The sequence below is a fragment of the Narcine bancroftii genome, chromosome 12 (genome assembly GCF_036971445.1).
Source record: "Narcine bancroftii isolate sNarBan1 chromosome 12, sNarBan1.hap1, whole genome shotgun sequence".
Classification (NCBI taxonomy): domain Eukaryota; kingdom Metazoa; phylum Chordata; class Chondrichthyes; order Torpediniformes; family Narcinidae; genus Narcine; species Narcine bancroftii.
This window is the reverse complement of record NC_091480.1, coordinates 29,643,154-29,669,023: the sequence shown is the minus strand read 5'-3', so window position 1 is coordinate 29,669,023 and position 25,870 is coordinate 29,643,154. Positions and strand designations below refer to the sequence as shown.

The 25,870-nt window shown below is 46.4% G+C and overlaps 2 protein-coding genes across 21 annotated transcripts in view; one reads left to right on the top strand and one right to left on the bottom strand.

Moving 5' to 3' along the window:
- LOC138746781 (BTB/POZ domain-containing protein KCTD5-like) overlaps positions 1–8,147 on the bottom strand; it is a 113,759-nt gene extending 105,612 nt beyond the window's left edge. For 4 of the 18 annotated variants that reach the window (XM_069905208.1, XM_069905205.1, XM_069905203.1 and 1 more), the window contains exons 1-2: positions 7,973–8,141; positions 7,752–7,862 (exon numbers count right to left, since the gene is read on the bottom strand). Coding sequence is in view for 1 of the 18 variants with exons in the window: in XM_069905221.1 (XP_069761322.1) it covers positions 7,752–7,760 (9 nt within the window). In the remaining 17 variants the exon portion in view is untranslated. The other 14 variants (XM_069905212.1, XM_069905214.1, XM_069905211.1 and 11 more) reach the window with 9 other exon arrangements.
- The window catches only part of LOC138746780 (interleukin-21 receptor-like), a 43,122-nt gene continuing 19,485 nt past the window's right edge, over positions 2,234–25,870 (top strand). The window contains exons 1-6 of one of the 3 annotated variants that reach the window (XM_069905201.1): positions 2,234–2,450; positions 3,898–3,936; positions 5,178–5,259; positions 7,694–7,808; positions 15,453–15,512; positions 25,450–25,646. In XM_069905201.1, the coding sequence (XP_069761302.1) occupies positions 5,190–5,259; positions 7,694–7,808; positions 15,453–15,512; positions 25,450–25,646 (442 nt within the window). In that variant the 5' untranslated portion in view covers positions 2,234–2,450; positions 3,898–3,936; positions 5,178–5,189. Of the gene's footprint in view, positions 2,451–3,897; positions 4,043–5,177; positions 5,260–7,693; positions 7,809–8,617; positions 8,856–15,452; positions 15,513–25,449; positions 25,647–25,870 lie in introns of those variants that run through there. The other 2 variants (XM_069905200.1, XM_069905202.1) reach the window with 2 other exon arrangements.

Below are 25,870 nucleotides of genomic sequence, written 5' to 3'. Positions count from 1 at the left end.
CTCACACGACCACTGCACCCCTTCCTCGGTCATCAGAATCAAGGTATGGGACTGAGCATAGATCAATAAGAATGTAGAAGAGCATGTCAGGAACACTGTCTGCTTCAGCCATTCTCCCTGGGGCCACAGCACATTTAAATAAAAGCCTTGTTTTCTTTTCACCCCCGTGTAACATAAATATTTTAATGCTTTTTTAATGTGGTCAGTAAGAGAGAAATATGGAAGAAACCAAAACTTGACTGTCTCACAGGAAAGGGGACCCATAAACATGGAGGGGCACAGTAAAAGAAAAGGTTGAAAATGGCAGGTAGGTAAATTATTTCTATTGGTGGGGGAGCTAGAACTAGGCTCAAGATTCAGGGTGGTAGATTTAGGACAGAGATGAGGAGGAACTGCTTTTCCAGAGGATGGTGAACCTGTAGAATTCATTGCCCTTTGAGGCTACCTCAGTAAATATATTTAAGACAAGGTTGGATCGATTTTTACATAGTAGGGGAATTAAGGGATTTGAGGAAAAGGCAGATTAGTGAAGATGAACCTATCGTCAGATCACCCATGATCACATTGAATGGCAGAACAGGGTCGATGGGCAGGATGGCCTGATTCTGATGTTCTTTTGCTGGGGACATGGTAAGATATGCTGGATCGAAATCAAAGCAGCAGACCATGCTAATCACTCCTACAACCAGCAGTTCAGATGGAAGGCTTGTCGTTCTGCCACATCTATTTGTGAATGGTGTTGGACAATTAAACCCATAAAGAATATTTTATATATTTAATGAAATACATTAAGAGGTCTCTGGGAATATATCCATCCTGTACTCGAACTGGTGTGGAGGATTGAGCTCCAACAAGCACCACTCTGTTGAGAAACCCAATTAAAACTCATTAATACAAAACAGGAAATCTGTCCATTGGTTGGCATCATGTTTTGCACAAGAAGAGATGGTTATGGTTGCTGAGGTAAATTAAAAAAAATTAAATTTAGACATACAGCACGGTTACAGGCACTATTGGCCCTCGAGCCCGTGCCGCCCAATTATACACAATTGACCTACATCCCAGGTACATGGTGGGAGGAAACCGGAGGCCCTGGGGAAAACCCACACATGCAAACTCCTTAGAGACTGCATGGGATTTGAACCAAGGTCCCAGATGCTGGGACCGTAACAATGTTGCGCTAACCTCTACGCCCTGATATATGGATCAAAGTGGTAAAGGTGGGTACAATTAAAATGTTCAACAGACATTTGGATAGATTGATGGTTTAGAGGGATATAGACTAAATGGAGAAAAGTGGGAATAATAGGAAAGCACCTTGGCTGGCATGGAGATTAGACCAAAGGACCTCTTTTTATGTTGTATAACTCTATGATTCTAAAGGCATTTGGCACACCACCACCTGCAGGTTCCCCTGCAGCAGTCACACTCCATCCCTACTTAGAAATACAAGGCAATTTTCTCTTTCTCACTGGGCCTGGAATCTGTTTCTTCCTGCCCAACAGCAATTGCAAAACACCCTGATCAGAAGGACTCGAAGTGTCCAAGATGGGTCCTCACCAGCACTGTCTTTCTCAAAGGCAGTAAAGGACAGGCACCAAGTGCTGGGCTCCTGACGGAAAAAGAGAACACCCAAAAAATACATCTTTGGCTGACAAATCTCTTGGGGGTTTTGAGGTGGGGATGGGCATCTTTTTGTTCACTCAGCAGAGAGTCAGGGTGCTGGCAGATTAAGCTCTGGAAGCAGATATAAAGACGTTGGGGACAGAGAAGGGGGTTCAAGGACATGGACCAAATCGGATGCCAACTGGGTCGGCATGGATGAGTTGGGCCGAAGGGCCCGTTCTGTGATGATTTCAAATACAAATCCCCCCCACCCCATTACACCGTGTCAGCGCCTAAGAGTTAGGGTTCCTGGAGCTCACCGGGTTGCAGGATGGAGAGCGGCGGGTTGTGACTGTACCTGAGCGCGAAACCTTCCCCCGCCCCCGCGACCCCAGGCTTTCGAACCCCGCCTCCGTGGGTTTGACAGGAGGCAAGATCTCGTCAGCCAGCGTGCAGCGAGCGCAGCCGTTCCTACACCCCACGTTCGGTGCCTTTGCCCCGAGGATGAAAGTCCCTGCTTCACCCGAGGATTTTTTTAAAATTCACCCGAAACCACATCCTGGCTGCTCTTAATCTCCGGCAAGGTGACGTCAATGCTCTTTGGCACTTGAATCTGAAGGTCGTGTGTGTTTCCTTGAGCCCGGAACGTGTAACCTGAAAAGTTCAGCGCTGTCCCTGCGGCGATCGGACGGTCCCGTCCCGTCCCGTCCCCCGGATGGTATGGCCATTCACCGTGAGCGGCGAAGCACGGCTGCCTCCGGCGAACCGCGCCGTGATCTGTGGCGTTGCCCCCAGTCTGTCGGCAAGCTGGGGCGGCGGCTGTGAGGTGGGGCTGCAGGGAACAGGTGAGTGGGGGGGGGGGGGGGTATGAAGGAGATAGGGAGGGAGGAAAAGGGTGAGTGGAGCGGAGTGAGTGAGTGAGGGGGGGAGAGAGAGAGTGAGTGTGGGAAGGAGTGAGAGGGATGGAGAAAGGGAGGGAAGGAGTGAGAGGGGAGGGAGGGACGGAGTGAGTGAGTGAGGGGAGAGAGAGAGTGAGTGTGGGAAGAAGTGAGAGGGATGGAGAAAGGGAGGGAAGGAGTGAGGGGGAGGGAGGGACGGAGTGAGTGAGTGAGGGGAGAGAGAGAGAGTGAGTGAGGGGAGAGAGAGAGAGTGAGTGAGGGGAGAGAGAGAGAGTGAGTGTGGGAAGAAGTGAGAGGGATGGAGAAAGAGAGGGAAGGAGTGAGAGGGAGAGGGAGGGACGGAGTGAGTGAGTGAGGGGAGAGAAAGAGAGAGTGAGTGTGGGAAGGAGTGAGAGGGATGGAGAAAGGGAGGGAAGGAGTGAGAGGGGAGGGAGGGACGGAGTGAGTGAGGGGAGAGAAAGAGAGAGTGAGTGAGGGGAGAGAGAGAGAGTGAGTGTGGGAAGAAGTGAGAGGGATGGAGAAAGGGAGGGAAGGAGTGAGAGGGGGAGGGAGGGATGGAGAAAGGGAGTGAGGGAGGGGGTGAGGAAGGATGGAGGGAGGGAGGGCAAGGGCCGGACTAACCCAAAGAGGATGTGGCTTGGCTTCTACCCATCGCCTTGACCACAACAAACATTACGCTCCAGACCGCCCGCCGCTGCCGACTCTCTGTCAATAGGCCTTTGATCCCGCCGCCGGCATCTGTACCGCTTTGGTCCTGTGGGTGGCAGGGAGCCAGTGCCCGGGACTCGAACTGGCGTCAGTGGAACCTGGGAGACTTGTCCATCCATGCGTTTTCTGGCCTGATCGTGTGAATGAACCGAAGTGGGGAATGTGAAAAAATAGGATCATAATCGCGGAAGTTTTGTGGCGGGACAGCAGCTCTCCTCACTGGATTGTGCCCGGGATTATCATCACCCCCCCCCCCCCCTTCTCTATCACGAGTAATGTTGGGATGTTAGCCGAACCATTCCAGCCAGGATCGTCTCCCCCGATCGTGTGTTTTCTCTCTCGTGTTCATGCGAGTGGCCATCTCTGGCATAGGCAGTTGTTCATTTTTTTTTGGGGGGGGGGGAGTGGAGTGTTAAGTTGTAGAAGAGGGCAGTCTGTCCCCTGTACCCTGGCCAAGATAATTAAAGAAGTCGAATATGAGATAGCTTAGAATGAAATTTCCATTCCACAATGTGTGGGTGCAGCTCTTCTATGTCTCATGGACCCCTTTCCTTTCCATTGTTGTCCATCCAGAGCTGTCGGAGACACACAGCTAGCTTTGTCTGCAGTTCTGGTTCCAAAAACATCTGCTGTCCTTCTTTCAACCCCAAATGATTTTTGCCCCATCCTTGTTTCTCATTTACAGACTGCTGCCTACATCTTCATGTGAAGACACCAAGATCAGGTGAATTAGTTTCCATGTGCAGATCACTGACACCCAGTCAGTCTCCTCACTGCTTCTCTCAACCCACACCCAAGCTTCTGCCTGTTCGTGGCTCTCTACTGAGCAGGTATTTTCTCCAACGTTGGGAAAACCATAGTTATTATTTTCCATCCTTGTTATTGACTCCTTGATCTGCACACCAACTCCCTCATGGTTTTGCTGTGTGACAGATGTAGGCTTGGCCTCAGGGTTGAGCTTTGGGGCACAAACCTGCAACAAGTTGGACCAACGTTTAAGGAAAGACTGGATAATTACATGGAGGGGAGAGGATTGGAGGGGTATGGACCAGGTGCTGGTCAGTGGGACTAGGAGGGTGGGGATTTGTTCCAGCATGGACTAGTAGGCCCAAACTGGCCTGTTCTATGCTGTATATGGTTATATGGACAACGTGGGCCACCAGGTTCTACCTCTGTAATATCACTTCCGTCAGCTCACTGCTCCACACATGACATTGGCCCCACTGGACACAACTGCTCCACCACACTTGAACTGGTTACCTTCACACAAGCCTCTATGGATATCAGGTGATCTAAAACCCTTTCAGTAGTGCCCTAATACAAAGCCATCATTACCCATCAACCTTTATGGATTCCTGAGTAATGCAGTGATTCAGTTTTAAATTTCTCACCATAGTTTTCTAATTCCTTCTGGGCTAGATCCTCCTTGTCTCTTTTGCGCTCCAAGATCTCTGTTTACCTTTCACTTCGAGCATCTCTAAAAGTAGATGATACCCCCATGGGCATTCATACTTTTAACTACCAAGGCCTTAACCTCTGCAATTGTACCCTAAATCTTGCATCCCTTTTGTCATTCAAAATGCTCTTCAAAGCCAATTTCTTGGATCAAGTTATTGGTCACCTGCTCTGACAATAGCCTCATGAGCCCATGTCAGTTTTTTGTTTGCAACACGTATGCCTTGGATATGATAATAGTATGACTGTATGAACTTAAATTGCTGTAATTGTATTAATGTGTGGAAGCACAGTTTCGCATCATCTCCTCTTTCCCAACTGCCTTGCCTGTGCTTCCTCAGTACCTTCCTGAATACTCTTCCCTCAACTGTCCCCTCTCTTTTTCCAAACTCCACTTCCTCTTTGTACTTTGTTTCAACACGTTTTCTGTGTCGTATCATATGCATGCATGTTTAGTTCAGTAACTAAACAAGTGACCCTGATATTAAACATGGTTCTTTTCCTCCCCAGCAAATTTCCACAATGATGCTTCTCTGGAAATTTCCACTGCACACAGTTCTTCTGCTTCTTCTATGTGGACAAGCACCATGCAGTAAGTTCAAACTTATGACATGTTCTGTTGGTTCAGATTCTGCCCTGCTATCAGTGGTGGGGGCGGTGTGAGGAGATGTCTGTGAGACAGTCATGTGCATTCATGGTACCTCTTGTATCTCAAAAGTGTGTGTGGGAGTGTGCAATGAAAAAACTACTGTGAAATTGATAATGCAGATAGGGCCTGAAAGGCAACACACAGGATAGTGTTAAATGAAAGCTGAGTCACTCTGATATTTAGACTCTGACTGCTTGTTCTCTTTGGTGAATAAATTAATGTTTCCTCATTCTGTAAAATAGCAAGGTCACGTCCACCCAAATTCTTCAAAACAAAAGGTAGAGCTTCACTATAATAATCGAGAATCAGGGAGATTTCTGCTGGCAAGTGAGACTACAACAAGGACATGGCCTCAAGTTTCAGGGGAGTAAACTTAAAACAGATGTTCCCAGTGAATCTGTGGAATTCCTTGCCCAGTGTAGCAGCGGAGCCTGCCTCATCAAGTGCATTGAAGACACAGATAGATTTTCTTTAAATGAGAAATTAAGGATCGAGGGAAACAGGCAGGTTAGTGAAAGTGAGCCCACACCCTAATCAGCCATGAACTTGTTGAATTGCAGAACAGGCTCAATGGGCCAGATAAGACCATAGGAACAAAAATAGGCTATTCAGCTTGTCGAGTCTGCCTTGACATTTAATCATGAGCTGATCCATTTTCACACTCAGCCCCACTGTCCTGGCTGATCAAGAACCTGTCTACCTCTCCCATAAGTACACCCAACAGTCTGACAACGGCTCATGGCAACAATTTCCTCAGATGTACCACCCTCTAGCTGATGAAATTCCTACACATCTCTGCTCTAAGCAGACACCCTTGTGTCCTCTTATCCTGGACTCTCCCACCATGGGAAACATCCTTCCTACATCTACTCTTGTCCATACCTTTCAACATTTGAAATGTTTCAATGAGATTCCCTGCCACCCATTCTTCTAAATTCCAATGAGTACAGGCCAAGAACCTCCTCCTGCTCCTTTTTTCTTATCTTTTTATATTCTTATAATAAAAATAACCTTGTTTACACTGCATTCTAAGCTCTTCATTCAATCAACAATAACACAGACAATCTGGGCAATGTGGATATAATGTTCCCTGAGGCTACCGATCTGTATGAAACAGTCAGAATTTGCAAGGCTATTTTATCCTTTATCTGTTGTTCTATGCACGAATTCACAAAACAGCATCCCTCAACAAGATTCCAGCTTCAATTAACTCCTAAATGTTCATTTAATTCATTTTTATGCATCTGGGTGTCCCTAGCAGGATCCACATTTATTACCTATCCCTTAAATGCCCTTGAACCACCTTCTTGAACTGCTGCCATACTCCTCGTGAAGGCACTTCCACAGTGCTGTTGGAGAGGGAGTTCCAAGATTCAGACCCATCAACAATGAAGATCTGGTTTTATATCTCCAAGCTAGGATGGTGAGCAACTTAGAGTGGATCCTCGAGCTGGGGGTGTTTGTTTCCCTTGGTCCTGCAGCCCTCGACCTTCTTGCAGGTAGAATTCAGGGGTGTGGGATTTTTGTCAGGGATTTCTGGGTGAGTAGCTTCAGTGTATTTAGTGGATGGTACACATGGCAGCTCTTGTGCACTGATGGGAGAGGGAACAAATATTTAGGTCATTTTTGGAGTGCCAATCCAGTAGCTACTTTGTTCTTGGTGATCTCAAGCTTTTTGAGTGGAGCTGGAGCTGTGGAACACCTCGCCTTTGATCTGATCTGCTCTTGCAGCATCTACAGCCACAGTATTTCTGTGGATAGTCCAGCTGAGTTTCTGATCAGTGTAGGCATTTTCAGAGGTTAGCTATTTAGGGAGGTGGAAAATGAATGGGGTTAATTGAATTTCTCTTTCAGTGATCCACCTCAGGTGTAATGGGTAGAATGGCCTGATATTGTTGTACTAAAAGAAATCACATGCACAGTTGAGAGTGATGAGAGAATTATACATGGGATCAGGAGCGACATGAACAGTAATAATTGTGAATTATTCTGTACTTATGGGAAAGATGTTTTTGCAGTATTAACATATGAGCCTAGCAACTGGTGAATCATTATAGTTCACGTCTCTTCAAACAGGTTAATTACTTTCCAACGATTTTAATCCTTTAACTCCTTGTGCTTTACTTGCATGGTGAGCTCTGGTTACTGAGTGTGAGTTGATCGGTAACTCAGTGGAGATGCAAGGGCTGTTGGTATCTGTTGTTGGTCAACGTGCACCTTTTTTTGTGCAGCAAATGAAGCAAAACCATCTTATGCATAGCAGTGTCATGCAGCGTATTTGTGGTAGGGGCTGAGGGAGGAAGCTGTATGCGTCAATTTATTCAGAAGGGAAATGGGAATTAAAATCCACTAATAACTTCTGTTTATCTCTTTCAAGCTACAATTTGTGACAGTCTAGTCTGTGTTACTGATTACAAAGATTACATAACATGTACCTGGAGCATTGATCCATCACTGAAGCTTGATGTTTCATATCATCTTAGTGCAATTTCGTAAGTATTGAGTCATTAAAACATTCAGTCTCATCTTTGTTGATATGTCTTGGCCTGGAGCAAATCCAAATTCAAATGGTAAATAAACCATAAACATCAGATCCCTTGCTATTACATCACTCTTACATCAACCTTTAATTGCATGGTCTGACATTACTCCTTACTGTTGCTGATATATCTCATCATTCATTCATTCCTTGCATCACTTATGCCGACAAAGCTTGTTGTGACATCATTTACTCTGACATCACTCACTGCCACATCTCTTCTTGTGACATCATTTACTGTGATATCACTCACTGCAACAACTCTTGTCATGACCTATTTTACTGTGACATCTCTCCTTGCAACATCTCATCATGACATCATTTACTGTGACATCACTCACTGCAACAACTCTTGTTGTGACATCACTTACTGTGACATCACTCACTTCAACTCTTTTTTGTGACATCATTTACTGTGACATCACTCACTGCAACATCTCTTGTCATGACATTTACTGTGACATCATTCGCTGTAACATCTCTTGTCATGACAACATTTACTGTGATATCTTTCACTAGCATCTCTTGTCATGACATAATTTATTGCAACATTACTTGTAACATCTTTTATTGTGACATTATTTGCTGAGGCAACACTTGCTCACTCTTGCAGTACTCAGACTCCTTTTACATCACTTAATGTTGCACTATTCCATTGTCTACATTTCTATCTGTAGTTGCTAAATCTTTTCACATTGTTTAATCTGCATTTAAATCACATCCTTCCTGCTCCTCTCATTATGAAATCACTATTACTTCATTTGCTGTTGAATCACTGCTGTTTTATCTCTGATTGTAAAAGGATGTAGGAATCACAGTTTTGAGATCCTGGGAAAAGATCTATGATTGGAGAATGTTAAGAGTAATAGACCTTGGAGATAAAGAAAGAGGAGGCAATTAATGAAGATGCACTAAACAGCAGCAAATCAGGAGAATCTTGCTGAACTACACAAGGAGATATTAGAGCAGATAACCAAAGGCTTGGTCAAAGCTTGAAAATGTAAGAAATTTGAAATTAAAACAGAATGCTGGAAACAGCAGGGAATGTAGCATCTGGAGAGAGAAATGAATTTAATTCCGGTTAAAGTCCCATGCTGGATCTTGGTCAAAGGTGTAGGCTTCAAAGAAGTTCTTGAGAGGGGAGTGGGGTTTTGGCTCTAGTATTTTGGGCCTTAACAGTTCCTAACTCACTCTCCAGTGGTGGAACTCTTAAATTCAGGGATGTTCAGGAAGCCAGATTAAGGGTACTGATATCTTGGTCTGGTTTGGCCAGGAAGAGGCTATAGAGCAAGGGAAAGGTGAGACATGGAGAAGATTCAATGCCAAAGTATTTTAAAATTTTATTCTGGCTGAACTGGACACCACTGTAGATCAGCAAGCTCACCGAAAAGGTACCTGTTAGGACACAAGAATCAGTTTTAGATGACCCTATTTATAGAGACTAAGACCTGGGATAGAAGCTGAGCTGAGAAGGGATTCGCCATCAGAAGAGATGAGGCAGGGCTGGAAGTGGGTAATTCAGAAGATGGAAATAGGTGGATTCGACAATGAGGCAAATATGAGGTTGGAAACTATACCTGAGGTCAGAGGTGCCACTAAAGTTGCAAACAGTCTGGTTCAGTTTCAGCCACTTGACAGATGATGGCATCAAGTGCCTAGCAAAAGTAATTGATGAAAGGGAGTTAAGATTATTATTTCTGAAAATAGCTGGGTGCTTGAGAATTGACAGACATTAATGAAAACAGTTAAGGTAGGAGGAGAAGTTGGATGGGCAGAGAATGGGGTCATGGGAGCAGTTGGTGAGTTCATTCAACACATTGAGTCCACAAAAGGCATGAGGGAAAATTTTTGGGTTCTCCTAGTGGCCAACTATTTCAATTCCTCACCCCAGTCCTATGCTGATACATCTGTCCAATCAAGACCATGCATAAATTAGAGGAGAAACACTTAATTTTTCATCTGGGCACTCTCCATTAATATCAACTTCTCCAGTTTCTGGTGGCCTACTCTCCATTCTCCCTCCCTTCCCATCCCCTTTGTCTTCCTTCCTCCAGCTCTCTACCCCCCTTTCCCTCTCCATTCACCCCCGTACCCTGTTTTCTGGTGTACCCTCCCTCCCTTATCCACCTATTATCTCCTGCCTTTTGGACTGTGCTCCTTCCCCTGCTCCTCTCCCCACCACAATTTTATTTAGGTGCTTGGTTATATTTTGCTCATATCTTGATGAATGGCTCAAGCCCAAAACATTAGTTCTGTATCTTTATCTTTGCTCTATAAAATGCACTGTTTGACCTGCTGAGTTTCTCCATCATTGCGTTTTTACTTCAATCATGGTGTCTGCAGACTTTCATGTTTTACTTCTTGAGGGAAGTTTAGATAAAAACGTGGCTGGGCTTGGGGGACAAGAAGATATTTGGTCCAGTGAGCTAGGAAAAAGGAAGGACCAGAGGAAGAAAACCATAGCGACAAAGGGTCCATGGGTCACTGCTTGAATTAATGGAATTAATTGAGTTCCTGAAGATAAAGAAAAGTCAGGTGCTATCATTATGAGCCCATAGGATCCCAAAGCCCAGAAGCAGTAGATATTCACCAAGACGTGGTTACTTAAACAAAAGTTCCTTTTATCTTTAAACATGAAAATAGAATCACACTTGAACATTACTATTAACTTAACTAACCTAACTTACCCCCCTTTTAATTCTATGCACACATGTATGTAATGTGTATGTAAGTTCAGAAAAGTTCTTAGATTCACAGTCCAATCTCACTTCTCATTCCTCCAAGTTTACTGGTTGCAGGCAATTCTTCTAGTGTGCACAGAATTTAATATTTATGAAGTTCACCTGGCTTTTGTGCTTGAAAGGTAAATGGTTACCGCTCAGGAAGGTTCTTGTCAGTTTTCAGAGAGAGATTTGTTGTTCACTCGATACCCACAACTGATTCTCTGTAACCAGTCACATCAGTGTCTTGCCGAAAAAACTTGCCCCATCAGATTCTCCAGATGATAACCTCTTTCTTTCGGGTCACCACAGAGTTCCTTTTTGTTTCCCTTATTTCAAGTGAAACATTAGACAGCCAATCTTCTCCTCTTGCATGAACCACAAGGGCTATGACCAGGCTGAATTAAGAACTCACAATCTGTCTTCCAAATGGGGTATGTCCACAAGCTTTCCAGCTTGTCCTGTTCCACTTACAGCTGCTGCTGACTGTAAAATTGCAGAATTGAATCCTTTCTCTCTCTCTCTCTCTCACTCAGAGAAAAGCCTGATTTACTCTCTCTGCTTGCAAAACCACATGACCCTCTTAGAACAGCAAGTTCCACTCCAGACAGCCTGTGGCTCCGATGAGTTTTTTCATCTGTTGCCTTTTTGTAAACAACAATCCATTAGTGAAGTCTCTTGGGGACTGTCCAAAGCTTTTGCAAAGGCTCTTAGAGCCGGCCTGTCTAGCATGAGCAGAGCACCAGTATTTTAAATAAGATCTGTTTTAAAGTATTTGTATGCAACCTACACTAAAAAAAAACCTGCCCTAATTTATCTCTCCAAAACATATCTATAATCTGTCACACTACTTCTTCTGTTCACCATGATTGTGCACGAAGATAGGTGGGCAGTGAGGACTGAACAGGCAGAGAGGAGCAGAGGCTGGAATGAGCAGAAAGAATGAACCATGGAGTGGGGAACAGAGCCACACAGCAATGGAAAAAAGATGGCTGAAGCCAGGTGGGCTAGACTGAGAACAGAGTCACACAGATTGTCACTAGCTGCAGTGCTGGCATAGCTCAGTACAGTAACCTAGCTGCAGTGAAGTTGTAGTCAGGTGGCTTGTTGAGATCAGTCAATGTGGTTTTGCTGTGATCTCAAACAATGTGTTAAGTTCATTCTGTACTGAAAGTGACAGGTGGTGCAGTGAGACTTTGCTTGAGCCTTCGCATTGCAAGTGATATAAATAGAGCAATAAAACTCACTCAGAAAACCACCACTGCAAATATAAAAGACCTTTCAGCAAGGTGACATGGTACTAATAAAGTGACATCATGAAATATTCCACTCACATATTTAAGTATAAAATATATAATTACAATGTGGGCTTGGGAAATTCCAGTCTCCTCGATCAACTGATTTAAAAAAAATGCTTTTACTAATTATATCTTCTAATTAACTAGCTATATCTTTAAGAATCAGAGCTAGCTTCATAGTGAAATAATAAAACAAACACCTTTCCAAGCACATTTCTCAGACGAGTCATCCTCTTTTCATCAAATATTAATATTTTTAACATTTACTCCAGCAGAATTCATTACAGTGTTGCTCACGCTGTTCCCCAAGGTTCAGTTGGGTGGCTGGCTCCCTTTCTGTGCGCACGCCCACAGGGTTCCTCACCAGTGCACAAAGGCAGTTCATGTACGTGCAAACCAGCTCAAAGTATAGAATAAAATCTTAATGTAACTTTGTAGAATGCAATCATACTTGTATTGGAACAGTTTTATGAGGCCATGAGAGATAGGCTGCGCCAAAATTATATTAAAACAATTTCAAGCTTTCAGTGCGCACAAACTTTGGTCGCGGGAAAAAAAATGGGTACAACCTAAGACTGTTCCACACACTGACAATTAAAATTCGAGGGAACATTGCTCCTGAACCAATAGGGCAAGTGCCAAAGTTCTACTTCATAATCTTGTTAATCGACTGTTAGTGTAGTGGTTAGTGCAACACTAGTGCAGCGCCAACAACCAGGGTTCGAATCCACTGTGGTCTAAAAGGAATTTGGTTCTCCCCGTGGCCTGTGTGGGATTTTCTGGGTGCTCTGGTTTCCTCTCACTCTTCTAAAATGTTGGCGTTGGTGGGTTTATTAGTTTAATGGGGGGGGGGGGGGCAGAACAGGTTTCAAAGGCCAGAATTAGCTTCCACCATGTTGTATGTTTAAAAAAAAAATTGGTCCACAGCATTTTCTGAGTGCTGAAATGCTCTTGCATACTCCCTTACAAGGTTTAATGAACTCTCCAAAGAGTAACATTTCTGAGTGCTATTAGGAATACAGTGTAGGGGTTCCAGACGTAATGCCACCCTGCTTCAGGAGCAGAAGGTCTTGCTGATTTAATTTCCCATGGCAGCTCCATTCTCAGACACAAAGATGAGAGATTATCAGTTGCCTCTTAATACCACAGGTGCACAAATCGATTGGCAGTCTCCCAGTTTTAGTATCCCACACCAGAAGAGGAACGTTAGGTCGAGAGGGTGTTGGTTGCCGGAAAATGTTTGCTGAAGCAAGTTAGGGTTGGTGATGAGCGTGTACAGTAATCTACGGGTATGCACAGTGGACTGAATATAAATGCTCATTTAAACAATGCTCTCCGTTTTAAAACTAGTTTTGTCACGGTGAACGATGTTTTTCGTAATTTAGAGACTTGCGGTTAGAAATTTTGTGGAAACTAATTTTGAGTAGTGTTGTGTGAGTGGGTTGACACGAGCAGCATAGCATAAGGAGACTTAGAACCTTGTACTAAAATGACCACATAAGATAGTCTGGTGTTAATGCTCCAAGAAACAGTTAAATCTTTATATGGTTTATAAACTTGCAAAGGAGTGGAGGAGAAAATGGCTTGTTACTGGAAGGAAAGAGCCAGGATAATATTCAAATTTGATTGGGCTGTGTAAAATAACAAGCCATTTAATGGGAAGAATTTTTAGATGATTTGTTTAACTGTTATGTGAGTTTATCTAATACATGGAGATTTAGGATATCCACCAAAACACTTGGAACACGTGTTGGGACAGAAAGGTGAGCAGCAGTGTTCTTTGCAGAACAGTGGCGGACAGGGGTGCAGTGCTAATTTTTTCCGGTTCTGGAGCTCACATAAATGGCCTCAAAGAAGTGTCCGGAGCGGCACTCTGGTGAGCTCTGGCAGCCCTGCACCCCAATGGCAGGGTCATTGCTTTTGTCTGACTTGGCGCAAGCTACAGTTTCTAAATGTACACACACAGGAACAGGCCCTTCACCCCTGAACATGATGTCCAAATCAAACTAAAGTTCTGCAACTTGTGCTTGTGAAGTATCCCTCCCCTTTTCATTCGTGGGTTTACCTAGAAGCCTCTTAAAAGCAATTATTGTATCTGCATCCACCATTGCTCTTTGCAGGTTATTCCAGGTTGCCCACCATCTTCCTTAAACATCCTCCCCCTCACCTTAAATGCCCCTCACCTTAAATGCAAGACCTCAAATGTGTGATGCTTTTACCCTAGGGAAAAAGATTCTGAATGTTCACCTTATAAATGCCCCTCATAATCTTATAAACCTGACACAAACCATGAGAGTATTGCAAAGATTCCGAGCGAGACACTGCATAGAAATGGGACCCGAGACTGAGCTGACCATGAATGATACATTTTTACACAAACCCAAGCATTTTATTTTCCTCACTTTTGCATCACTGTCCTACCACTGGAGACAATTCACAGGGGCCAATTAACCCACCAAGCTACACATCTTTGGGACATGGGAGAAAACCAGAGCCCCCAGAGTTGGTGGCTGCAGGGAGAACGTGCAAACACTGGAGATCAGGTTTTTTTTTGGAAAATTTTATTTATCATTTGCATCAATTTAAAAAATGATTCAATAATACAATAATTATTGGAAGTCATACAAAATGATACAAATTTTTAAAATTTTTCTCCCAAAAGAAAGAAAGAAGAAAAAGACCACCTACATCGACATATCTAATATTATTAACATATATAATATTCATTGATTATTTTCTATAGTTTCTAATTGAGAGGGCTGGGTAGGATGGAAAAAATGGATGGAATTTTATTCATAAAATCCATATATGGTTTCCAAATTTTATAAAAGTTTTCAATTCAATTTCTTAAGCTATATGTAATTTTTTCTAAAGGTATACAATTATGCATTTCAATATGCCCTCTACTGGAGATCAGGTTTGAACCTGTCTGACTGGAGATGTAGGGCAGTGACCGCACCGCCTGCATCAGGAGTGTGGCTATGGATAGTAGATAGTAACACATGTAGCTCCATGTCAGAAGAAGGTTAGTGTGATGTATTGTGGTGGGAAGGATGAAGGGAGACAATATAGAGCAGTGGTTTTTAATTTTTTTTTCCTTCCACTCACAAGTAATCCCTTTCTAATCACAGAGCACCTATGGAATAGGGATTACTTAAGATGGTATGTGAGTGGAAAGAAAAAAGTTTGAAAACCACTGATATAGATTAAAGATTATTGCTCAAAAAGGGTGAAAGAGCACAGGGATGAAAATAATTGAAAGAGACAGGGCAGGTTAGAAGGTGTTTGATAAGGCATATAATATTCCTGGTTTTAAATGCGGGCATTGGGGCCATTTAAGAGACTCTTAGACAGACACATGGGTGAAAGAAAACTAGAGTTATGGAGTAGGGAGGATTTAGTATTTTTTATTAGGAAGATATGGGCTGGCACAACATCAAGGGCCGAAGGGCCTGCACTGGGCTTTATTGTTCTATGTTAACAACATGAAGCGCATGAGAACCCATGCTGAACCTTTGTAAAATATTGGTCTTGACCTCTATTGGGTTATGGCATTAAATTCTGTTTTTTATATTATAGGAAGGCTGCGGAGGACTTTATGGAGAATGGTGCTTGGAATGGGTTACTACAATTAGAAAGGTAGGTTGGATAGGCTGGATCGGTTTTCTTTGGAGAAGGCTGGACTGCAAATGTACAGATGCACCAAAATCCTTATTGCTGCAGTCACCCAGATATGTACACCAACTACAATAATGTAAAACTGTGGGGTGCTGTTAGCCAGAATTAGACACACACAAGGTAAAGACTGTACAACAGGCTTTAATCCACAAAGACTTCCACAGAACCAGGCTGGCTGTAGCTGCAGTAACTCTAAGTGAGCTTCGGGAGGCCGGCGCAGGCTTATAATCCTCGAGGGTGATTGACACCCGACCCGGTGGGGCTTGATCCCTTCAGGCCGACTGATTGACAGCTGGCCAGGTGTTGTCCTTTCTCCTTACAATCCTGCAGGCATAGAGGTTGCCCTCTGCAGTAGGCTGGCAGTACACTCCTGCAGGTACAGGTGTTGCCCCTACAGTAGGCCAGTGGTGTACCACCACATTCACTCCCTTCCTTCAAATTGTCCGGGGGGGGGGTGCAGTAACAAGGATTCATACCCCCTATACACATACAATATTTACAGGTTGAGACGGTCCGGCGGCTGCCGGGGTTTCTGTGACCATATTGGATGGGTGGTGGGGGGAGGCTGAAGCGGGCCCCTGGTGGTCAAAGAGGTCCTGCGTGCCCCATAGCTGCCTGGGAAGGGGGATGATTGCCCGGTCAGTGTCGTCCTGGGCTGGAGAATGGCGTGGTGTGGTGGGTGCTCCTGCTGGTGCCAGGTCCCTGGTTGAGATGGTGTCCTCCCTGCCACTGCTGAACCTAACGTAGGCTTAGTTGTGGTTTGCATGTAGGAGGCAAACCTGCTCGACCAGGGCTTCGGCCTTGAGTGTCCATACATGCTTACGCAGGAGCACCGGTTCCAGGGACGTGAGCAATGCTGGGAGGGACAGTCCGGTCGCCGACTTCCTGTCCATTGACTTGCACATCCATCATAGAGTGCCCGAGGTCGTGAGGGATGTCCCTGGTCAGCGTGGTAGTGGCCAGGACTGTCTCAGAGTCGGAGTCGTTGCTCTCTGGTTGTGTATAGTGATTTATGGCATCCGGAGGCATGGGGAGCGTCGGTAGGGCAGCCTGGTCATCACCCGTGTTGACCACGTTCACGTTAGTCGTGGGGTGCAGAGTGTGGCAGCCGTTGGCACCCGAAGGCATGGGGAACGTCGGTAGGGTGGCCTGGTCACCGCCCGTGTTGACCATGCTGTTCTCAATGTCATCGGGGGGCCCTCCGTGTCGGCCGCTGCTTGGCCCAAGATGGCAGTGGCATGTGGGGGCCTGCTGCGTGGCTGGCCTCCTTCCCCAGCCGTGTTCATTGTGCCGGGGAAGTGACATAATCGCGGCCAGCAGTAGTGGCGTCACGCCGTGAGCCGAACGTGACGTCGCTGTAGTTTTCAACGAGCTGCGCTGGCGAGGGCGAGAGCTGGTCCAGGTGCTCAGGGCACATGCTGCGACAGTCGCTGGGTCTGATGTTGCACCGTCGCGGTCGGGAAGTCGTAGCAGGGACAATCGTGCCACCCGGCACGCACACATGGAGGGGTCCGCAGGGCAGGTGGAGAGGCTGGTTTTGAGAGGCACACTTTAGTGAAGTGTCCTTTCTTGCCGCATTGGGAACAATACTGGTTCCGAGCTGGGCAGTTGTGGCGCAATCGTCGGTCTGACCCATACCAGGACCCACAGTACTTACAGGGGGGCTGGGCACCTACTGCAGCGACGCTTTACTCCCCAGCTCGGTCTGGGGCTGCAGCTGCAGTGTGAGAGGGCCACGAGGGAGCCTGGGGGATCCTGGAATCGAAGGCTTCCAGGGTTTGGATCACTTCCACTGTCTTGGTTAGGGCGTAGATATTGTCTTCCAGCAGCTTCTGCTGGACGGGCCTCGAGTGTAGCACTCGGACGAATGCGTCTCGGATCAGCCTCTCGACCTCCTCTGCACCTACCCCAGGTTCAGCCAGACATGGTCGGGCCAACTCTCACAGGTGTCCCAGGTAAGACTCAGCCTGTCTCCCTTGATTGCTGGGCTCGGGTGGTGAGGAGGTACCTTGCACAGACCGCATTCGTGTGGGGCTTGTTCAAGTTCTCGAGAGTGTCCATTGCGCTCTTGTATGCAGAGCAGCCTTTGGTTGCCTGGAAGTCGTGGGGACCCAGCTTTGACCGGAGTAGGACCAACCTCTTCCGATCTGAGTTCAGGATGCTGCCTTTGTGTGCCTCGATGATTGCCTCGACCGCGTGCTGCTAGATCTCGAAGCGTGTCTGGGCTTCCGAGTGGCGTGGGTCGACTTCGAGGCTCCCTGTGCTCAGGAGTTTTTCCATGGCAGCCGTGGGAAAATTTTGTGGATTAAATTGTGGTGCGCTGTTAGCCAGAATCAGACACACACAAGGTAAAGACTGTACAACAGGCTTTAATCCACAAAGACTTCCACAGAGCCAGGCCAGCTGTAGCTGCAATAACTCTGAGTGAGCTTCAGGAGGCCGGCGCAGACTTGTATCCCGGAGGGTGATTGACACCCTCCAACTTCTCAGGCTCACTCTGAGTAGGGGTGCGAGGAAGGGGCGAACCAGGCAAGTCTAGATCTCTTAGGGGTACAGTGTCAGTATTCCCGTCTGTGAATTTAACATGAGCGTAGTTGGGGTTAGTATGCAGTAGATGAACTGGTTGGACTACGGGGTCTGTTTTACGTGCCCGAGTGTGGCTCTTCAGCAGCACGGTTCCAGGCTCAGATAAACAGGCTGGCCAGTCCATCACAGTTCCTGATTTCCTAGGAAAGGCAAACATACGTTCATGAGGTGTTTGATTTGTTGCAGTACACAATAAAGACCGAATAGAATGTAGTGCCTCAGGCAGCACCTCCTGCCACCGGGTTACAGGGTAATCATATGTTTTTAAAGCAAGATTAACAGTTTTCCAGACTGTAGCATTAGCCCTTTCAAGGTGCCCATTGCCCTGCGGGTTGTAGCTTGTGGTACAGCTGGTGGCAATTCCTTTTTGTAGCATGGCTCGCCACAGTTCAGCGCTCATGAATGCTGAGCCTCTATTGGTATGAATGTAATTGGGAAAAACAAAAATGCTGAAAATTCTGTCAAGTGATTTAATGACAGATGCTGACGAAACGTCAGAGCAGGGTATCGCAACGGGAAACCTGGAATATTCGTCAATTACAGTAAGGAAATGTACATTTTTGTTGTTGGAAGGTAACGGACCTTTAAAATCTAAGCTAAGGTCGGGTTGCCTTGATGAGAGTGGCCTCTGGAGCTTTGAAGTATTGCGGTTTGCATTCTGTGCAAACAGGACAGCTTTTAGTCAGTTTCCCGACTTCTAAGGTTGTTAGCCCTTATGTAGTGGAAGAATCTCGTGACTTCTGGGTGGCACAGTCTGCTATGGATCTCTTTTAGCCTCTCCAGCTGAGCACCAGCAGCAGATCGTGACAATACGTCAGAGGGATCATTTAACCTGCCCGGTCTGTACTGGATCTCATAATTATAAGTTGAGAGTTCTATTCGCCAGCATGCCATCTTATCGTTCTTGATTTTACTTTTGTGTTTAGTACTGAACATGTAGGCTACAGATTTCTGATAAGTGACAAGAGTAAATTTTCTGCCGGCTAGAAAATGTCTCCAGTAGTGAAGAGCTTCAATAATAGCCTGGGCTTCTTTTTCAATGGCAGGATGTTTAAGTTCAGGTCTGCGTAGTGTGCGGGAGAAGAATGCCACAGGTCTGCCCTTTTGATTAAGGGTTCCTGTCAAGGCACAATCTGAGGCATCAGTTTCCACTTGGAATGGGACACCCTCGTCAATGGACGAGAGTGCAGCTTTGGCAATATCAGCTTTAATTTTCTCAAGCCTTCAAGGCCATTGGAGAGAGAGGAAAAGATTTAGTGTCAAACAGAGGGCGTGACTTCGTGGCGTAGTCCTGAACCCATTTGCAGTATTAGGAAAAGAATCCCATACACCTTTTAAGGGCTTTTGCTGATTTTGGGGGTGGTAACTTCTTAAGGGGGGGGGATTTTTTCTGGGTCGGGGCGGATTTTGCCCTTGCGGACAATGTAGCCCAGAATGGGTAGCTCTGTTGCATTGAACACACATTTGCCTTCGTTAAATGTAAGGTTGAGTTCTTTAGCTGTTGCTAAAAATTTCTTCAAGTTGTTGTCGTGCTCAGCCTGTGTTTTCCCACAGATAGTGACATTATCCAGATAGGGAAACGTACCCTGTAACTCATCCATCCTAATAATCTTATCCATTTCCCTCTGAAACACTGACACACCATTAGTGACTCCAAAAGGTACCCTTTTAAACTGGTATAACCCCCATCAGCCTCAAAGGCTGTATAGGGTCGTTCCTTTTGTTTTAATGGGGATTTGGTGGTAAGCTGCTTTGAGGTCGATAGTGGAGTACACTTTGGATTGCGCTATCTGATTAACTATTTAATTGATCCGTGGCAGGGGGTAGGCATGCAGGTTAGTGTAACAGTTGATTGTCTGGCTGTAGTCAATAGCCAATAGTTTCTTAGTGTGATTTTTCACAACTACCACCTGGGCTCACCACAGACACTTACTGGGTTCAATTACTCCCTCTTTAAGCAATCTCTGGGTCTCAGCTTTGATAAACTCTGATCCTCTTTGCTGTAAGAACGGCTCTTAGAGGCAATCGGCCGATACTCGGGGGAATAAATAATTGAAAAAGGAGGGAGCTTTGATCTTTAATGTGGACAGACCGCAGTAACTAGCACAGGGGATGGTAAGTGTAGGTAGTGGCCTACCAAAATTTAACACTACACTTTTCATCTGAGATTGAATATCTAACCCCAGTACCACAGGGGTGCAGAGCTCTGGCATAATAAAGAGCCACACTTCAGCCAGGCAATATTCCAGCAAATTTAAAGAAACTTTACACTTGTCCCGTACAGTTTTTGTAAGTTCACTACAAGCCATCGATATCTTTCGGTTCGCTGGATATCTCTGCAAATTTAAGGCTCTGGCAACTCTCTCGTGGATGTAGCTGTCAGCACTCCCCGAGTCTATTAGACAATCAAGATTCTCACCATTCACCTCCCCCTTCATAGTTGACCGTTCCAGTCCATAACATCCCCCAAGCTTTGGAGTCAATTGAGCTATCACCTCTCCTCAATTCAGTTGGCTCGTCTGAAAATTCCCCCTTTTCACAGTTGTCTTCCATTCCTGCAGCTCCAGGACGCATTTTCTTGGTTCTTCTCTTCTTATCAGTGGGAGCACTTTTTGCCTTACATGCTTTAGCGAAATGGCCGAGTTTCCCACAATAGCTGCAGGTAGCAAATCGAGCCGGGCACTTGTCTGGAGTGCCAGCTATTATCACAGAAGTAGCATTTTTCTTTCCATCGGGGTTCCAGCAGTCCTGGATGTTTCCTTTTCTAGCATTTCACTGGACCACATGGCACTTCTTAGTGTTTTGGCTAGAGTGACTGCCCGGTCGTAGGTTAATGGCTCCGTCTCTAGCAGCGTCTGTCGGATGTAACTGGAGTCAATCCTGTTGACTAAAGCATCCAGCTTCAAGGCATTGCGGTGTTGTTGCACATTGACTGCCCCGACATCACATTCATTTGGCAGTGAGTCGAGAGCCAGTGCATAGGCAGCATCATTTTCCCTGGGTTCCCGGCGTCTAGTCAGCAAATGATGTCGAGCAAGCACCACATTCCGTGGCGCTACATAGTAAGCAGTCAGATGTTCCCAGGCTATAGCCAGAATGGTAGCTCCTTGTGTTACGGTGAAAGGGACCTTACCCAGCAGAGAGTTCAGGTGGCCCCACTGTATCGGCTCATCGACCACGTTGTTTTGAGCCATGTAGTAGGCCGATGGTACACTCCTGCAGGTACAGGTGTTGCCCCCTGCAGTAGGCCAGTGGTGTACCACCACAAAAACACATTACTGTAATGTGGCAGAAGACAGAAAAAGAGATAATAAGACAAAAAGTTAGGTAAGTAAATATTCACAGTTGTAGCTAAAGCAAAAGTATAATCTTTTAATTATACAGCTTGTACGGTTGTAGCGCAAATAAAAGCTTTCATGACTGGAGGGAGAACAAAAAGTAGGGTCTCACTGTAGGGAGGGATCAGGGTTTAGGCGGGAATCTAGGTTATATGTGGGTAGATGGGGGAGGAGCCAGCCATCTGCACAACTCATTACCAGTGAATCTTGGTTCACTGCAATGGTGCTCCTGTGGGAGTTGATAGTTAGGGTAGCTTGAGGAGGTTCAAGAGCCTGATATCCGTTGGGGAAGAAAAACCTGATGTTGAATCTAGAGGTAGGCGCAGGTTTTCAAACTGACTGCCCGAAGGTTGCAGCAGAAAGAGGTCGTGTTGAGGATAAAGGGCAAACTTTATGATGCAGGCTGCCTTCTTGAGCTTGTGGCTTACATAGATACCTTCCATGGATGGGAGGCTGCTTCTGTGGTGGGACTGGGGGTAGAGTGGGGGTTTGAATTTAAGGACAGGGAGTCACAGGTAGGAAATAAAGGAGAAGAGAATAAAGTGTGGATGAACTTTTTGATGCACTGTCACTGGATCTGGACTGCACTGACCCCAGACATGGCAAAAACTGGTTCCATCGTGGCCTTCAAAAGGAATTGGATAAATACAATGTGAGGGTATTGTGCAAGGCTACAGAGAAGGGGTGAGTGGTGGATTGAATGTGTTGCTCCAGTGGAGAGCCAATATAGACTCAATGGGCTGAATGGCCTTCTGTGTTTTGAAGAATGAAGGGGTCACCTTATTTAAACATTTAAATTCCTAAGGGGCTTTGACGGTAAATGTTTTTGGCTCCATGTCAAAGGAAGGGTGTGCTGGCGTTGGAGAGGGACCAAAAGAGGTTTGCAATTCTGGGGATGAAAATGATAACGTACGAGGAACATTTAATGCTTCTGGGCCATTACTCACTGGAATTCAGAAGGATGAGGAGTCATATCATTGAAACCTATGAAATATTGAATGGGCTGGTTGGAGTGCATGTGGAGATGTTTCCAATAGTGGGAGAGTCTAGGACCAGAGGGCAGGGCGGGCCTCAGAATAAAAGGATGTCCTTTTAAAACAGAGATGAGAAGTTCCTACATCCAGAGGGTAGTGGTGTTCATTGCCAAGACAGCTGTGGACTCCAAGTCATTGGGTAGATTTAAAGTGGAGGTTGATAGGTTCTTGATCAGTAAGTGTGTCAAAGATTGGCGGAAGGGGACAGGCGAATGGGGTTGAGAGGAAGAATTTTCAGCCATGATCGGAATGGTGGAGCAGACTTGATGGGCTGAGTGGCCTAAATCTGCTCCTACATCTGTTGCTATGGTCTGTTGTTGAGATATTTTTGTTAGTAGGGGCATCTTGACAAGAAGACATCTCCACAAAATAAGAGGCTAGTTATTTAAAACTGAGGTATGAGGTAACATCTCCTATCAAAGGGTGTTGAATCTATGGAATTTTCTGCCTCCAAGGATGGTGAAGGGTGGATTATTAGATAGAGATACGTAGATAAATATCTGAAAGATCGAGAAATTGAAAGCCATTGGAAACTAGCACAGAAGTTGAGGCCAGCATAAATCAGTGTGGTCATATGGAATAGTGGACCAGTCTTGGGATCAGGAACATGCTGCCAGGAAATGTAGGAGAGACAGAAGCCCTCACCAAGGTGGCACAGTTGCGTAAATTTAAAAAAAATGTCTGATCAGTTGGGTGTGGATTGGAAGAGCTGTGATTTACAGGTTATTGGATCTCTCTGGGAGGGGAGAATGAGGTTGGTTATCCTGAATGTGATTCCAAGCTGCTGAATGGCTAACGGGCGGAACTGAGATTTTCACTTCTTTAAAAATGTCTGTCTTTAATGCTTTGCGAAAAGGATTGTTAGGTCATGATCTATACTGAGGGAACATTGTAATGTGGGAGGATCAGTGCTGACGGAGTGCCTCACCGTGGGGGGAGCAGTGTGTAGGAGTACTGGTCAACATTGTGACCTCATCAAAACAACAAAACAATCGATCTTGAAAGATGCGGCGACATCTCTTGGTTGAGACAAGGATCTGAGCATTGTCTATTCCTCAAATGGGCCCAAAAGATAAGGTGGGACTACTTTAATGAATTGAACACTCGATATTTTTGGATCACCAAACATTTATAAGCCTGATTATCGACTCACTGCTCTCTGCGGCTCTTGTGCCAAACTAGTTACATCGCAAAGGAACAGATTTCTCAAGCCGCTTTCAGGTGGCCAAAATACCCAACTCCTAATGTGGCTGTCGGTGGCCACCTGAAAGTGGAGAACCCGGCCAGGAGGAGCACTCACCTAACCCTCCTCCTGTAGGTATATTCTCTGGCTCGGAGAATCCCCTGTTGCACCTGAAGGCAGCAGTGGGACTACGGCCATAGTCCACAGGAGCCGGCGTTCGCTCGGACGCGGCTCTACTTCAGCCAGCATGTTCAGGTAAGCACTTTCAGGTGGCTAAATTCCCTGCTTGTAAAGCCGCATATTATGCCAATATGCGGCTGTCGGGAGGCCACTTGAAAGCGCAGGAGGTGCCTGTGAGGCAAACTCTGAACCCTCCTCTGGGAGGGATAATTGCCGGAGTAGTGAGGTCACCCCATGCACATGAATGCAGCCACCTGAAAGCAGCTGCTAAGGGGATGACAGTTAGTCGGCAAGCGCCTGACAGCTCCTCTCCCAGCTGCCCCTGCCCCCCTGCGTGGGATGTCAGGTCAGGCGCAGTCGGCGTGGGCTGTCAGCACGGGGACATCCCCACACTGATACCACTACCCCGCTCTCCCAACGGCCTGGCACTGTGGGGATGTCCCCATACCGCTATCCAGCTCTCCTGGCAGCCCATCATGGGTACCCGCACCAGCTCTCCCAGTGGCCCGGCGTGAGTCCCTGCACTGTGGGGCGGTCAGTGTGGGGATGTCCCCATACTGCTACCCAGCTCTCCTGGCGGCCCAACGTGGGTCCCTGGACTGTGGGGCGGCCGGCGTGGGCTGTCAGTGTGGGGACGTCCCATGCGTGGCATCTCCACGCTGGCCGCCCTGCGGTGTGGGGGATTGTGTCGGGCTTTTGGGGGAGCGGGTGTGGGGCTCGTGTCAGGCTGTTGGGGGTGCTACTGTTGGGGGAGCGGGTGTGGGAGTTTGTTTCGGGCTGTTGGGGGGGCAGGTGTGGGGGCTCGTGTCGGGCTGTTTGGGGGGAGGTGTGTGGGCTCGTGTCGGGCTGTTGGGGGGGCAGGTGTGGGGGCTTGTGTCGGGCTTTTGGGGGAGCGGGGCAGTGGTGTCAGTGTGGGGAAGTCCCACGTGGGAGATCCCTGTGCTGATAGCCTGCGCTGGCTGTCCCAGCTCTGACAGCCAGCCATCCCAAACCTGACAGCCCAAAGGGACAGGAGCCAGAGTGTGCTCAGAGGCACATCTGGTGCAGCTGTCCCTTCAGGTGGCCAGCTCTGGAGATGCCACGCATGGGACGTCCCCACACTGACAGCCCGTGCCGGCCGCCCCACAGTGGTTTTAGCGCTGCCACCTGAATGACAATTCAAGGGACAGAGAATGCACCTGAAGAAGCCTGTTAGGTGTCATAAAGGCGTCTTCTCCGTGGCCACCTGAATGTCCCGCTGCACTCCCCCAGTCGTGTCTGCCGGCGCATTATCTGCATCCAAGCACCTGAAAGCGGCTACAGGAATCTGCTTCTCAGTGAGTTTGAGACAATGAAAGATGGAAAACTCCCGATGTTGGCTGGTATATATTCATAGTGAGTGTTGGAGATTGAGAGCAGCCAATGGATATACTAAATGGAGAAATGGAGCCAATATCTTCCAGATTCTATTCTCCCTTAGGAAAGCATCATCGCTCCTTGCTGTTTGAGGTATCAATCAAGCGGGTTTACAGGACAGAATGGGCTCCCTGGTATTTTGTTGCCTGTCCTCGGAATGTGCGACATTTTCTCTCTTTTAGTGTGGATGAGGCATTGTCTTGTAGCCTGAATGCATCCTCGTGTTCTGATGCGAGCAGTGGGGTTGCTGTGTGCAGCTGTCAACTCTACCACGAATATGGGATCACAATGGAAAACTACAGTATGAGCCTCACCACGAGAAGCATGGGAATGGAGACCAGCAATGTAGCATGCCCTGACTTTGACACTTCACAAAACAGTGAGTATCAAAGCACCTTTGCAGAAGGATCAAAGGAAAGAAGGGAAGGTGTAATCCTTTCCCATTTAAAAACTGCATGAGAGGCACACGGTGGACTAAACAGAGCAAGGTTCCTCTTGTGTTGGCCCAGCAAACAGTCCTGCTTGTATTCTCTCCCCCTCTGTCCCTATCTGTCTTTCTCTCTCCTTTACTTCTCTCATTCTTCTGATATATATTGACTGATT